We start from the raw sequence: 14,306 nt of genomic DNA, 5'->3' as shown, positions 1-14,306 counted from the left end.
TTCGAGTAGTCGCATACGGAGAAACCAGATTCTTCCCGACTCCAAGAGAGGTGGCGCTTTGGCTGAATCGTCACAGATCGGCCAGGCTTGCTTAGGCCAACGACTGATACTCCAATCTTAATTCTGGTTTCTGCAAAGCACTACAAAGTAAATTTACAGAATGTATGCAGTTATTTACCGCTTATTTTATGTTATGTATATTGCTGTGCGTGCCGTCTTGCATGACTTGGGTGCCTATTTATATGGGTCAGCTTTAAAGTGTCTGTACCACTTAACAAATTCTAATAGGGTAACATATATGTATAGCTTTGTTATCTCTGTTATTTGGTACCGGGTATACACCAATTATCTCCGAATAACCTGTTAATTTGATCACTATGTTGTTTGCCTACTTATGGGTAGAATGTTGCATGGTACATTTCCTTGGTTGTACACCACACAATTTAAAATAATTTTCTCTTTCGTCTGGGCTGGGGACACTGGACCATGGGTTGTAGGTGGGAAGGCGTGGATTTGGCACTTACACTGAAATCTATAACTCCTCCCCTCTGCAATCCCTGACTTCAGTGTAAGTTTAGTGACTGTGGAGAGAGGCACGTTTTTTCAGGGCTGCCCTTGTTTAGCTTAGGGAGTTTTTCCTTTATTTGTAATGTTATGTTTATTTTTTACTATAGGTTCACAGCTGGAGTATTAAGCGGCGGTGAGAGCCGCATCTAAGGGGGGGGGATGGCTCTGAGCGCTTCCCCCGTTCCACACACTCTGGTCTCTGAAGAGACTGTCTGGGCCCGGGGATAGAGCGCTGCTGTTACCTGGTAGAGGTGCAGGCAGTCAGCGTGGTCCTGGATGGCGGGCGCCATCTTGCCGGGTTTCTTGTCGGCAGCTCGTGTGGGGAGAGCGCCGACTACAGACCGACCGCAGGTGAGACCTACAGCAACACCACACTGAACATGCTGTTCTTGGAAACTATGCAGTGTTGGGCCTGGTTAGTACTTGGATGGGAGACCACCTGGGAATACCAGGTGCTATAGAAAAATGCGGGTCAGTCCAAGTGCTTTCCCCACTGAGGGGAGTAACACTTGAAGGAAGGAGCAGTGAAGCTCACTTCAGTATGACAGGGAAGTAGTCATGGCTGCTGGTTCCCCCCGTACTCCGGTGGCAAAATGCAGGCTCACAGGAAGTCTGATCACAGATCAAGCTCCTTACCCTCTGCAGCATACAGCGAAGTAGTTTTCAGTACTACTGTAATCTGTTCTTGTGCCTGCTTGGAGTGTTTGCATATTCATTGCCACATTCTTCTGTATTTTGTTTTTTAAAAAAAAAAGCTTTTCCGGGCTGACTGCTGCGGCAGGGCAGTGCAGGAAGGGGGTGCTCTAATGACGGACAAAAAGTCCACAAAGGGCCAGAACCCCACTATGGCTATATTTTGTTACATGTGCCCAGTGTCAGGCTAAATTGCCATGTGGACAACTGGATGCAGAGGCTTTGTGTATGGACTGTCAGCTGGGTCCAACATGTGTGCAGCCACCTGGGGAGCTACTCCGCTTACGGAGGAGCCGGCCTGGGATCAGGCTATGAGCCGTTCACTTTCTGACCTGGTGACGTTGCTCCGCCGTACAGAGGAATTAGCTCAAGCAGCACCAGTTTTGCCCTCACCGCCTGCTGTTGGGAGTGGTTACCAGGGTCCTGATCCTCCTTGGGTCCGTACCATGGAGCACTCGGCGGTAGGGGTCGAGAAAGTATCGGCCTTTATGGAACGCTTCTTGGAGGAGTCTAAACTACGCACTACGCATTAGCGTCCTCCTCCATCTAGTGTCTTGTTGGAGTCAGATCCCGAGGGGGAGGAACTCCAAGAGGAGGTTCTGCCCGACAAGGAAGGATCAGACTCTGCATCAAGTCAGGGCGCAGAGGACTTTATTATGGCAGTACGACAGTCTTTGTACTGTCTGGACCTTGACGCCTCAGCTAAGGCGGAAGGGCAGTTTAAATGGAGGCATAAGAGGGTCGTTTGTTTCCCAGTGTCTCAGGATCTTTCAGATCTGGAAGAGAAAGCCTGGAAGACCCCAGATTAAAAGCATGCTACTCCTCGTAAGTTTGAAGCCCTTTATCCCTTAACACAGGAGCAGGTTGCTAAGTGAGAGCTGCCTCCAAGAGTGGATGTGGCTGTAGCTCGTTTAGCAAAGCACACGGCTCTGACAGTCCAAGAGATGGCCTCCTTTAAGAATTCGCTGGAAGTATGGGCGCCGGAGTAGTTATTCGCCCATTATTGGCATCTGCATGGGTCGCTCGAGCCATGGAGAAGTGGGCTGACAAATTAGTGGCAGGCCTTGCCGGTGACTCATCCAGAGAGGACTTACTGGTAGTGGCAGAACAGATATGCGCGGCTGCCGACTATGTGTGTGAGGCCGCACAAGACGGAGCGCAGATTTCCTCTAGAGTCTCAGCCACGGCAGTGGCGGCATGCAGAGCACTCTGGCTTCATGCCTGGGAGGTGGACGCCGAATCTAAAGGCGCTTTAGAGTCTCTGCCTTTTTGTGGAGGCATCCTGTTCGGCTCTGAGCTTGATACTATTATATCCCAAGCGAAAGGTGGAAAGAGCACTTTTCTGCCTGTGGTGCCCCAGAAGCTAAAGGGCTCACGCTCACGTTTCCGAGTCTTACGTTCTCTCTTTCGAGGAGGGGGAACGATTAGAGGTCAGGGTGCCTGGGGACATTCTTTTCCCAATAGGGGTTCTGCCCCCCAGGGCAGATTCTCTGCCACATTCAGGCGCCCGGGTGCTAGGGCATCTGAGAAGCAGAGTACCTGACAGGATCTCAGCCCATCCGGTCCCAGGGAAGGTAGGGGGCCGTCTCATTCTTTTCCGAGACAGGTGGGTAGCTTCAGGAGTAGATGCCTGGGTAAGGGGCATTGTCTCCCGAGGTTATGTGATCGACCTAAGGGGGCAGCCACCACAACATTTCTTCACTACAGCATTACACAGGGAGCCGGAGAAGAGACAGGCCTTAAACCAGGCTATCAGTTCCCTCTGTTCAGCAAGGGTTATAGTTCCTGTTCCACTGTCTCAACAGGAACAGGGGTTTTACTCCAACTTGTTCCTAGTCCAGAAACCCAACGGCACTTATCGGCTGATTTTGAATCTACGAGCCTTGAATGCCAGCCTGTGGGTGGATCGGTTTTGCATGGAGTCGCTCCGATCAGTGATCCAGGGTATGTCGGCAAACGAGTTTCTAGCATCTATCGACATCAGAGATGCATATCTCCACATACCGTTTTGGGCGGGGCATCGGTCTCTACTTAGGTTTGTGGTTGGAAGAGCCCATTACCAGTTCCAGGCTCTGTCGTTCGGTTTGGCTACAGCTCCGCAATGGCAAGCTTACTGCATTCCGAGGGTATAGCGGTGATTCCCTGTTTGGACGATTTGGTAGTAAAGGCGGATTCTGCTAGCCAAACTTCTGCTCCACCTGGATCACAAGGTGCAGGTGTTACAGCATCATGGGTGGATACTGAATCTCGAGAAGAGTCACCTCAGGCAGCGTCAACGTCGGACGTTTAGGGGGTAATCTTCGATACATCACTGGGAAGGGGTTTCTTGCCTGAGCCCTTCAGGACTTAGTCAGGAAAGTGCTGTCTGCCCCTCGGCCATCCGTTTGGCTGGGCATGAGGTTACTAGGCATGATGGTTTCTACCTTCGAGACCATCCAGTACGGCTGCTTCCATTCACAGATTCTCCAGTGGGAGGTTCTCCGGAATTGGACGGGCCGCTCAGACGACCTTTCTTCTCAGTTGCTGGTTCTGTCAGACAGCACTCGTCAGTCACTTCGCTGGTGGCTGACTACCGATCACCTTCTCCAGGGTTGGTCCCTGGTGACTCCCAACTGGATTATTGTCACCACAGACGCAAGTCTCAGAGGTTGGGGAGTGATGACAGATAACCTCTGTCTCCAGGGGACCTGGTCATCACCAGAGATAGGTTTCACAATAAATATGCTGGAGCTCCAGGCCATTTATCGGGCACTGTGCAGGCTCAGGCCCTCCTGGCGGGCCGACCAGTGAGGATATAATCAGACAATGCCACGGCAGTGGCATATGTAAACCAACAGGGTGGAACCAAAAGCGCACTTGCCAAGGCAAAGGCAAGTGTCAGTCTCTCTTGGGCGGAGACGTTCCTTCCAGCAATTTCAGCAGTCTTCATACCGGGGGTGGAGAATTGGGAGGCAGACTACCTCAGCAGGATTACGTTCCTGCCAGGGGAGTGGTCTCTCCACCCGGAGGTTTTCCAGCAGCTGGTCCAGAGATGGAGGCTGCCGGAGGTGGACCTGATGGCGCCTCGCCACAATTGCAAGGTCCCTCGATTTTGTGCAAGGTCCAGAGATCCTTTGGTATTTGCAGTGGATGCCATGACAGTTCCCTGGAACTTCCGTCTGGCCTACATTTTTCCTCCAATTCCCATGTTACCAAGAGTACTCCGTCGAGTCAGGGAGCAGCAGGTTTCAGTCATCCCAGTGGCTCCAAACTGGCTGTGCTGGTCGTGGTTCGCCACGGTTCTCAGGCTAGCCGCAGGACCGGGTTGGAATCTGCTTCTGCGTCCAGATCTTCTGCTACAGGAGTCATTCTGTCATGAGGGCCTACCTCAGTTGGCTTTAATGGCCTGGTTGTTGAGAACAGGCTCTTGAAGGCCAGAGGTTTTTCCCCTTCAGTCATCAGGACCATGCTCCGGGAGTGGAAGCAGGTTTTCGCGCAGAACTACCACAGGGTTTGGAAAACCTATATTGTATGGTGTGGGCAGCAGGGAGTACACACTGCCCAGTTCCGCCTGCCAAGGTCTTTTAGCATTTCTGCAGGGCAGTCTGGAGGCCAGCTTACGGCTTCAATCTTTGGAATCCACGGACCTTCAGTTCGTAACGTGGAAAGTGGTTTTTCTGATGCCCATTGCCTAGGCTCGGCAGGTCTGAGTTGGGGGCCTTGTACTGCAAACCACCTTTTCTTGTTTTCCACAACGATAGGGCTGTGCTCAGGACAGTTCTTCTTTTCAACCGAAAGTGGTTTCATCTTTCCACTTAAACCAGATTGTTTGTCCTGTTTTCTCATCTTCAGAGTACTCAGGGGACCAGGACGATCTATCACTGTTGGATGTTGTCCAGGCCCTACGCATTTATTTAGAAAGAACTTGGATCTTTCGTAAGACAGACTCTCTATGACGCCCACAAAAGGGTCTGGCCAGCCACAAAGCAGACCATTGCAAAATGGCTCCGCTCAGTGATTTCAAGGGCTTACTCAGAGGCGGGGCGCCCGGGACCAGCTAGGGTGTTGGCTCATTCCACTAGGGCCTCCTGGGTGGCACGTCACGGGCCCTCATCTGAACAGGTTTGTCGCGCAGCTACCTGGCCCTCAGTCCACACGTTTGTGCGGTTTCATGTTTTGCCTCCAGGAATGCCCATTTTGGGTGTACAGTTCTCCGGTCGGGCAATCTGAGCATTCCCTCCCATGGGGGCGGCTTCTGAACATCCCAAGGTCCAGTGTCCCCCAGCCCAGACGAAAGGGAAAATAGGATTTTTGGGTACTTACCGTTGAATCCTTTTCTCTGAGTCAGGCTGGGTGACACTGCGTTCTTGCCCTCACACTCAGCGCTATTGAGTATGAGTTATAATTTTGGTTAATAATGACCGTCAATTTCATTTTTATTTTTTGGAGTGACAGAGTCACTGAGTATTGTTTCTCCTTGCCAAATCCATGCCTTCCCACCCACAACCCATGGACCAGTGTCCCCCAGCCTGACTCAGAGAAAAAGATTCAACGGTAAGTACCCAAAACTCCTTTTTTCATTTTAGTAGTCAATTGGCCTTGGGGAGCAACTCCTTAGCCAGAGGACTTCCTGAGTCATGTTCTGTTGTCAAATACTATCAACACTTAGACAGTTCTAGATTAGTCTGTACTCAGCAAGAACTGCATAACTATTTGCGGAACATATCCCTTCCAACACTTTCTCCAGAAGCAAAGGAGTTTTTGGACTCCCCTTTAACACTAGAAGAAATTGAAATGGCCATAAATTCCTTCCCTAACGGGAAAGCCCTAGGGGTCGATTGGATTCCACTGGAGCTATATAAAAAGCATAACAATTTCTATGTGCCCCAATTACAGTACTTAAGCTCTTCAACCAACTTTGTGAGAATAACACCCTTCCGCGCTCCATGTCAGAGGCATTAATAATTGTTTTTCCAAAACCAGGCAAAGACCCTAAACAGACAGATTCATAATGGCCCATATCACTTCTCCCCACGGATGTTAAAATACTTGCAAAAGTACTGGCCTCCAGGATTAATCAGGTTATAACCCAGTTGATTCACTGCAACCAAACAGGCTTTATGCCGGGTAAATCCACTTCGGTTAATCTTTGTATTTTTTTACATAGTTACAGATCGCTCATGGGGATGCCCAGACCCCTATTATTGTGTAGCTAGACGCCACTATAGCATTTGATTTGGGCATTTCTGTGGTAGACTATGGACTGCTTTGGAGTAGGCTCTGGCTATATCAAATAGGTCAAGCTACTATATTCAGCTCCGGTGGAGAGTATCTGTGAATGGCTACATTTTGTCTTTTCGCTCTTTAAGGGTACATGACAGGGCTCCCTCCTCTCGCCTAGTTAGTTTGCTATGGCTATAGAACCCCTGGCGTGCCTGATTAGAGCCAGCCCTGCAATTCCAGGATTTTAGTTGGGTTTTAGAGTTGATAAAATTGTACTCTATGCTGACGATATACTACTCTTTATTACAAAATATGATACTTCTATACCGAATGTCCGGGATATCATTGCTTACTGATAAACTGGAAAAAATCTTGTATACTTCCCTCAGAGGAGTCTGCCCCAGTAATCCCCTTATAAAACTCTTCAGTTGAAATGGGTAGAATCCTTTAAATATTTGGGAGTTTGGATAACCAAAGATCCTCAAAGATGTAGACTCTCTCAGTTCCCGTATTGAAGTATGGTTTACATTACCTTCAACATTAACTGGTAGAGTTAATCTCGTCAAAATGGTAATACAGCCTAAGCTTTTATATGTGCTCCAGCACTCCCCATTGTATATTCCTCAGAAGATCTTGAAATAGATATTAACCCATCTATCTTCTCTAATCTAGGTCAATAAAAGAGTTAGACTTAAATTGGATACTCTAACTAGGTCCCGTAACTCTGGAGGTTTGGTGCTTCCCCTATTCAAATTCCATTATTATGCAGCACAATTAGCGAACTTATGGGAATGGATCTAGGATACTACAGTTGACTCCTTACCCGCCCTCTTATTGGCATAATCTTCATCGGGGCTCTCACCCCTACAGCGACTTTTAAGTGATAATGTGAAGGTGGTTGATGTCCCGCTGGTTAGACAGGCTATTCATATCTGGTGGCTAATCTCGCGTATTATGCAGGGGGAGGATTTGGATCCAGATACTCACCTTGCTCACACTTTTGGACTTAAGAAATTCTCCTCAATACAAGTTAGAGGGGTCTGGGGGAGATGAGGAGTGGTATCTCTTGGACAATTGTACCACACAGGGATTTTGAAGCCCTTCTAACAAATACAACAAGAAATTAAGTTTACCAAAAATGTTTTTTTTTATCATTATATCCAACTCCAATTTACAAATACTCCCTTACTGTTACAAGAGTCCCCCATTAAAGGTTTACTACAATCTGCTGGCTCTAGACACTATGGGCAAAATAGAATCGGGTGAGAGTTTAGAAAATGTGAGTTTAGCAGTAAACTCTCACACTAGTACATTGGTCGAGTATTATCTTTAAAATGGGAAAACACCTGGATGAGAGTTTAAATCGTGAGTTTTTGGAGTCTAAAAACATGAGAGTTTGCATGTTCTTGGACTCTATTACATTGGCCAAGTTTAAAAAGTGTGAGAGTTTACTGCTAAACTCTCGCAATTTCTAAACTCTCACTCTATTACATTTGACCCTTGATATCAGTGATTTATTCTGAGTTGCTGCATATGCATCATAATACTGAATTATTGCTTATTAAGCTGCAGTGGGAAGCTGATATTGGGGTAATAACAGAAGATGTATGGAAAAAAGCCTTAGGGAGTCCTCATCTAGCCACCACAACTGTTCAATATCAACAGATTCAATTATTTTTAATTCACAGGGTATATAGAACACCAGAACGATTGCTCAAAATTAGGGGTAGGACCGACTCAAACTGCCCTAAGTGTAATTCATCTGAAGGGACCTTTTGGCATCTGTTGTGGTCTTGCTCTATAGTTATCTCCTTTTGGAAGGTTGTACTTCATATTATTGTCTCCACGGGCATACCCCAAGACGCACTCACCCCTCTATTATGTATCCTAGCTATAATTGATGAAGAAGCTTTAGACAAATACACCAAATGTTACATCATGAATCTGTGCATGCTTGCTAAGGTATGTGTTGCCAGGGCATGGTTGGCAACAAATGGTCCAAACTTAGGGACTTGGCTCTCTTTTGTTAATGCAGTTGCGGCTCATGAGAAATACGTATATACGGCCAGAAAAGCAAAGAAAATTTATTTTGACATTTGGACAAGATGGCTAAAATCCTCAAAAGGGCGGGGGGGGGGAGGGGTCGGGTGTTATTGGATCAACATTGTCTATTGCTAATGGAGTAAGTTTAATATGAATACATATTTGCATTTGAATTATTACACATTCTTTCAAACTAAAATGTTTCCATTGTATACCGTACTTGAAAGCCACACTCTCTGTAATTATAAATATGTATGATCTATATTGTTCTAGGTTATAGTATGGCCTACACACTATTCGCTTGTGTAGTTAAGAATTAAGACCACACATGTATCATTGTATTTTTTACCATACTGTTTATTATATTTGTGCATTATGATTGAAAAATTAAAAAGAAAAAAAAACATTCTTCTTGTGGAATCTGTATGAAATACCGCGGGGTGCATGGCCGGCGGTTCAATTCCCGGCAGCGCCTGGCCGACAAAAGCAGATTTCCCGTCAGCGGAAGCCCGACAGCGCTGGAAATCCCGATCGTCGCTAAGGTAAGTATAAACTAACCTAACCCCCTAACCCTCTTTAGGGGTGCCCAACCCCAACCTCCCCCCAAAGTGCCTAACCCTAATCCCCCCTCTAAGTGCCTAAACCTAACCCCCCACTTCCCCGCTGCCTAAACCTAAGTCCCCCGGCGGGGGTGCCTAACCATAAGTCCCCCCCGGGTGCCCTAAACCTAACCCCCCCCCCCCCGGCTGTCTGCACGCAGCGCCCGGCGTCGGGGAAATGACAGGCATCTAGATATAGATGCCGGTCATTTATCCCACGTGAGGATAAAGCAGTCGGGAAGCCGGCAGTCGGGATTCCGGCAGCCGGCTTCCCAATCGTATACCCTTCTTGTATGCTAAAAGCATCAATAAATATTGTTGAATTAAAAAAAAAAAAAGAATATTATATCTGCCGAAGTCTATATTATTATACTATGGTGAACATATTTAGTGTATATTATTCTGCAGGGGGACTGCTCATAAGGGAGAAGACATACTAATCAGAAGAGTTGAAACAAAAAGAGCAAAAACAGTCATCACCAGTCATAATTACCCCAATTCTCTGGTTAAAGACATAACTAGATTTGCGTATACATACATAAAATAATGTTTATAATGCTTATATTGCATGTGCAAACTCAATCTTAGTTAAAGTTAGAGAGCAGTGGTAGTACAGTAAGTTTGCAGAACATAATTCAATAGGATTCAAAGTAATTGTATTCAATGTGATGGCTAAGAGAGCTGAATGGTGATTGGCTGTTCCGAGAAGTGATCTGTCTAGATCATGAGATACAGATATGTCCTCACTCGTCTATGCTGCAGTCGTGCCAAACAGCCTATTTTGGCACGCCTGGTCCCGTGAAACTGTGCTAGCGCCAAGCATCATTTATTGCATCTTTTTTGCTGAAAATGCGTCCAAGTCGCAATGTGATTCAACTAGAACGCACCAGGAGACTGTGCCAATTAATTTCATATGTAACACTTGTATATCTGTGTGTGCGACTGAGTCTCTCAATCAGCATACGAAGTGCTAAAATGCAGTGGCCGCAGCTTTTTAGTCTTAGTCACACAGAGATATACAAGTCTCAGAAATCACAAATAATCAGTACAGTCTCCTGGTGCATTCTAGTTGCATTGCATCGCGATTTAGATGCATTTGCGGCTTACTCCCGCCAGTCATATAGCGCTGCATGTACAATCCAAATACAGGTTGAGTCTAACACATCCAAAATGCTGGGACCAGGGATACTTTGGCTATTGGAATAATCCGTATTTTGGAATAATTGCATACCATAATGAGATATCTTGGGAATGGGACCCAAATCTAAGCACAGAATGCTTTTATGTTTTATATACACCTTATACACACAGCCTGGCTCAAACAAAGTTTGTGTACATACATGAAATTCATTTATGTTTCATATACACCTCATACACAAAGTCTGAAGGTAATTTTATACAACATTTTTAGTAAAGTTAATAAAGTAAAGCGCTGCGGAATATGTGTGCACTATATAAATAGCTGGTAATAAATAATAAAGTTGTGCCCTAAACAAAGTTTGCGTACATTGAGCCATCAAAAGCAAAGGTTTCACTATCTCAGGTATGCGAAAAAAAAATTCAGCATTTTGGTTATGGAAGACTCAACCTGTAAATACTTTTTTTCTTCTTTTTAGCTATGCAAAAGAGAGTAAGGAAACAGGTTCAGCAAGTATTTACGACATCTGCCAATTGTAGCAATGAAAAGATAATTATAAAAGTTTCTGCCTTTTAACGAAGTTTAGAATTACAGTGACACAGAAGGAATTTTTCTACAAAGCAATGGTGTTCAAACATTAGATCACTACTTATCAAACACTATCATTTAGAGTAATAAAAAAAAAAAAAAAAAAAACACACAACTGGTGCATCCCTATTACCTGTACTGGAATCCGTTTAGCAATATCAAGGATAAGCTCTACATTTGCATAATTATTGTTGTTTGGTCCTCCAGGCACAGGTACATAATGATCAGCCATCTTGATATACTCTATAAAAAAAGAGAAGTATTTAAAAGGTATTAACTTATTGATAAACAGACGTTGGTAAACTAACAAAAGAAACAACAAAACCTATATATACACACATTCCAAACTAAAATACTATCCTAAGTTAGTAGCCGTTTCTTTGTTAGTTAGCTCATTGAGCTTGATATTAGCCTAGTAGTATGTGCTGTTTGTTTTACTCAATGTATTGCTAGCCATATTAGTGGGAGGGTGCTGGGCTTGTTAGCAATCAGTAACTTCACATGGCAGGTCTCCTATGTATGGGTCATTAGTAGGCTGGAATAGCCTGGTTGGAAGTGACCTGTATCAGAAGTGCACAAATCAAAAGTGCAATTTAAGATTAATACTGGCATTAGACAGTGAAAAGGAAGGGAAACAACCTATCTACACTTCTAATAACCTGATCTAGATTTGAAGAAAATAACATCAGCAAAGGTGAATCCACATTCTCACTGCTACATGAGCCTGCTGACTGCATAGCCTGAACTTCCAACACTGGACTCTGGACCTGATTCAGACCCGGTCGCTCTGACCAGATCGCTCGCTCTGAATCAGGGCCCTCCTACCTAAAACTGGAGCGGCCTCCTGGCCGCTCGCATAGCTGTGGGTGACCACCCACAGCTTATGCGAACGGCAAAAAGATAGTCGCGATGGTCAAGACCATCGCGACCATCGGGCTTGCGACGAGACCCTGCGGTAGTGTCTCGCTGCCGCAAGCCCAGGAGTCCTTTTGGCTCTATCAGAGCCAAAAGCACTCCCACTGACATCACTAGTGATGTCAGCGGGGCCGGCCCCAGACGGTAGGCGTTCCCATGGGAATGCCTCCGTCTGGGCAGCAACGCCCCCGGCACGCTCACCAAAGGGGGTGTGCTGTCACTCACCATCGACAGCACGCCCGCTTTGGTGCGAGACCCATAGCGACAGCTTGGCTGTCGCTATGCGGGTCTCACGCATGCGCACGACGGAGCTCCCTCCGTCGTGCGCATGCGCACTAGGGCACCATCGAATCAGGCCTTCTGTTTGGTTGCTACAAAAACTTTGTGCATCACTTTCTTCTATTTGTGCTGCCTCTGTGCTTAACAGATGATATTAATGAACACTGTTAATGTCAGCTTACCTCTCTAATAATGTATTTTTACCTTGGCTCTTTTGCCTAGTCTTACATCATCTAGCTACTACCACTGTCTACTCTAATATTCAATTTCTGCTCCCATCAAATCTCCACTTTTTCTAAACTCTATAATATATTTTTGTTGCGCTGACACTGTACCTCATCCTTACCATGACCATGTTGTCTTCAACTCCTCCCTTCAGTCAGTTTCTAACTAATCTTTTGTTCTACCCTCTGATTACACCTCTATCCTTTTCTCCTGGGCTCCTCCACCTCCTCCTATCTCCCCTTCTCTCTCTGCCTTCCTCCCCCTTTTCCCCCATTACTCCATTTTCTTTATCTTATAACCCCCAAGGATCCTACTACCCCACTGCTAATCTCTCCTCCCTCACTTCTCTCCCTGTCACTTTACCCCATCTCCATCCACATCTCCTTAATTTCCCTCCCTGCCCACCTCCTACAGGTTTCCCCCTAGCACAGGAGCCCGAATGATCCCTACACTTTATTCACCTCGGTCTCCTAAAGTAATCTCCTCTCCACGCTTTAGCAACCCTGACAATCTCATTCACATTTCTCCTATCAACTCTGTCAATCTATCCTGTGCCCTCTGGAATGCCAGATCAGTCTGTAATAAACTGCCCCCACTCATGACCTTTTCATCTCCAACTCCCTGAATCTCCTTGCCATTACTGAAACCTGGATATTACCCTCTGACACCACTTCTCCTGCAGCTCTCTCCTATGGGGGCCTCACCTTCTCCCACACCCCCAGGCCTGGGGGTCACCATGGGGGTGGTGTTGGGGTCCTTTTATCCCCTGGTTACTCATACCAACTTATACCCTCAGAACAATCCCTTATATTCTCCACATTTGAAGTTCATGCTATACGCCTCTTCCAACCAGTACACCTCTGAGTGGCTGTCATCTACCTCCCCCCCCCCTCCAAGTTTCTTGACAACTTTGCTTCCTGGCTGACTCACTTTCTCTCCTCAGACCTTCCTTCTATTATCCCAGGTGACTTCAATATTCCAATTGATATCCCCACAGAATCCGCTGCCTCCAAACTACTCACCCTCATTTCCTCATTTGGCCTCTTTCAACTTTCACCCTCCCATGCGAGTGGGCATTTGCTTGATCTGGTATTCACTCACCGTTGTGATATTTCTGCCTACTCCAATTCCCCATTCCCCCTCTCCGACCATCACCTTCTCTCTTTTAACCTATCCCTCTCTCCTTCCCCTCCTCTACCTCCGAGAGCCACCATCACTAAGCGTAACATTGAAGCTATCGATACTGCTTTCTTTTCTTCCCTACTTGACTCACTTATCTCCCCTAACCCCTCTTTCTCCTGCGCTGAACAAGCTGCTTCCCTATACAATGTCTCCCTTACTTCTGCTCTTGACTCTGTTGCTCAAGAGCAGAAGTAAGGGAGACGTTGTATAGGGAAGCAGTCCTTAAATCCCCCAGCATCTCTTTTCCACCTTCAACTCCCTCCTCTGCCCACCCCCTCCTCGTCTCCCCTCCTTGCTGTCTGCCACTGACTTTGCTACCTATTTTACATCTAAAATTGATTCCATACATCAGGACATCATATCCAACCAGTCCGCCAGCTCTCCACCTCCTCCTTTCCTGGATCTTCCCTCCCCATCCATTTTACGGACTCTGACATCCTTCTCCCCTGTGACTGGAGAGGAAGGTTAAAGCTCTTATCCAGTCCTCCCCCCTTCCACCTCTCCCCTATCCCCTCCCACCTCCTCCGCTACCTCTCTTCTTCTGCCTGCTCCCATCTTGCCCTCCTCCTTAATCTCTCCCTCTCTTCTGGCACTGTTCCTTCTGCATTCAAGCATGCCCTTGTCTCCCCCATTCTTAAAAAACCTAACCTTGATCCGAACATACTCTCTAACTACCGACCAATCTCTCTCCTCCCTTTTGCCTCCAAACTCCTTGAACGTATTGTTTACAACCGCCTCACCACATTTCTTTCCCCCCACTCCATCCTTGACCCTTTTTAGTCTGGCTTCCATTCTCTCCACTCCACTGAAACTGCCCTCACAAAAGTCAGCAATGACCTCCTTGCTGCCAAATCCAAGGGCCACTACTCCCTGCT

The 14,306-nt window shown here is 46.5% G+C and overlaps 1 protein-coding gene across 2 annotated transcripts in view; it reads right to left on the bottom strand.

The window, feature by feature from the left end:
• ACACA (acetyl-CoA carboxylase alpha) overlaps window positions 1-14,306 on the bottom strand; it is a 532,248-nt gene that overhangs the window by 483,007 nt on the left and 34,935 nt on the right. For both annotated transcript variants that reach the window (XM_088455952.1, XM_088455953.1), the window contains exon 5: window positions 10,964-11,073. In XM_088455952.1, coding sequence (XP_088312078.1) covers window positions 10,964-11,073 — 110 coding nt within the window. The remainder of the gene's footprint in view (window positions 1-10,963; window positions 11,074-14,306) is intronic.

Source organism: Taudactylus pleione, unplaced genomic scaffold (genome assembly GCF_031769625.1).
Source record: "Taudactylus pleione unplaced genomic scaffold, aTauple2 ptg000682l, whole genome shotgun sequence".
Lineage (NCBI taxonomy): Eukaryota > Metazoa > Chordata > Amphibia > Anura > Myobatrachidae > Taudactylus > Taudactylus pleione.
Note: the sequence above shows the minus strand (reverse complement) of the source record. Positions and strands in the feature narration are given on the sequence as shown.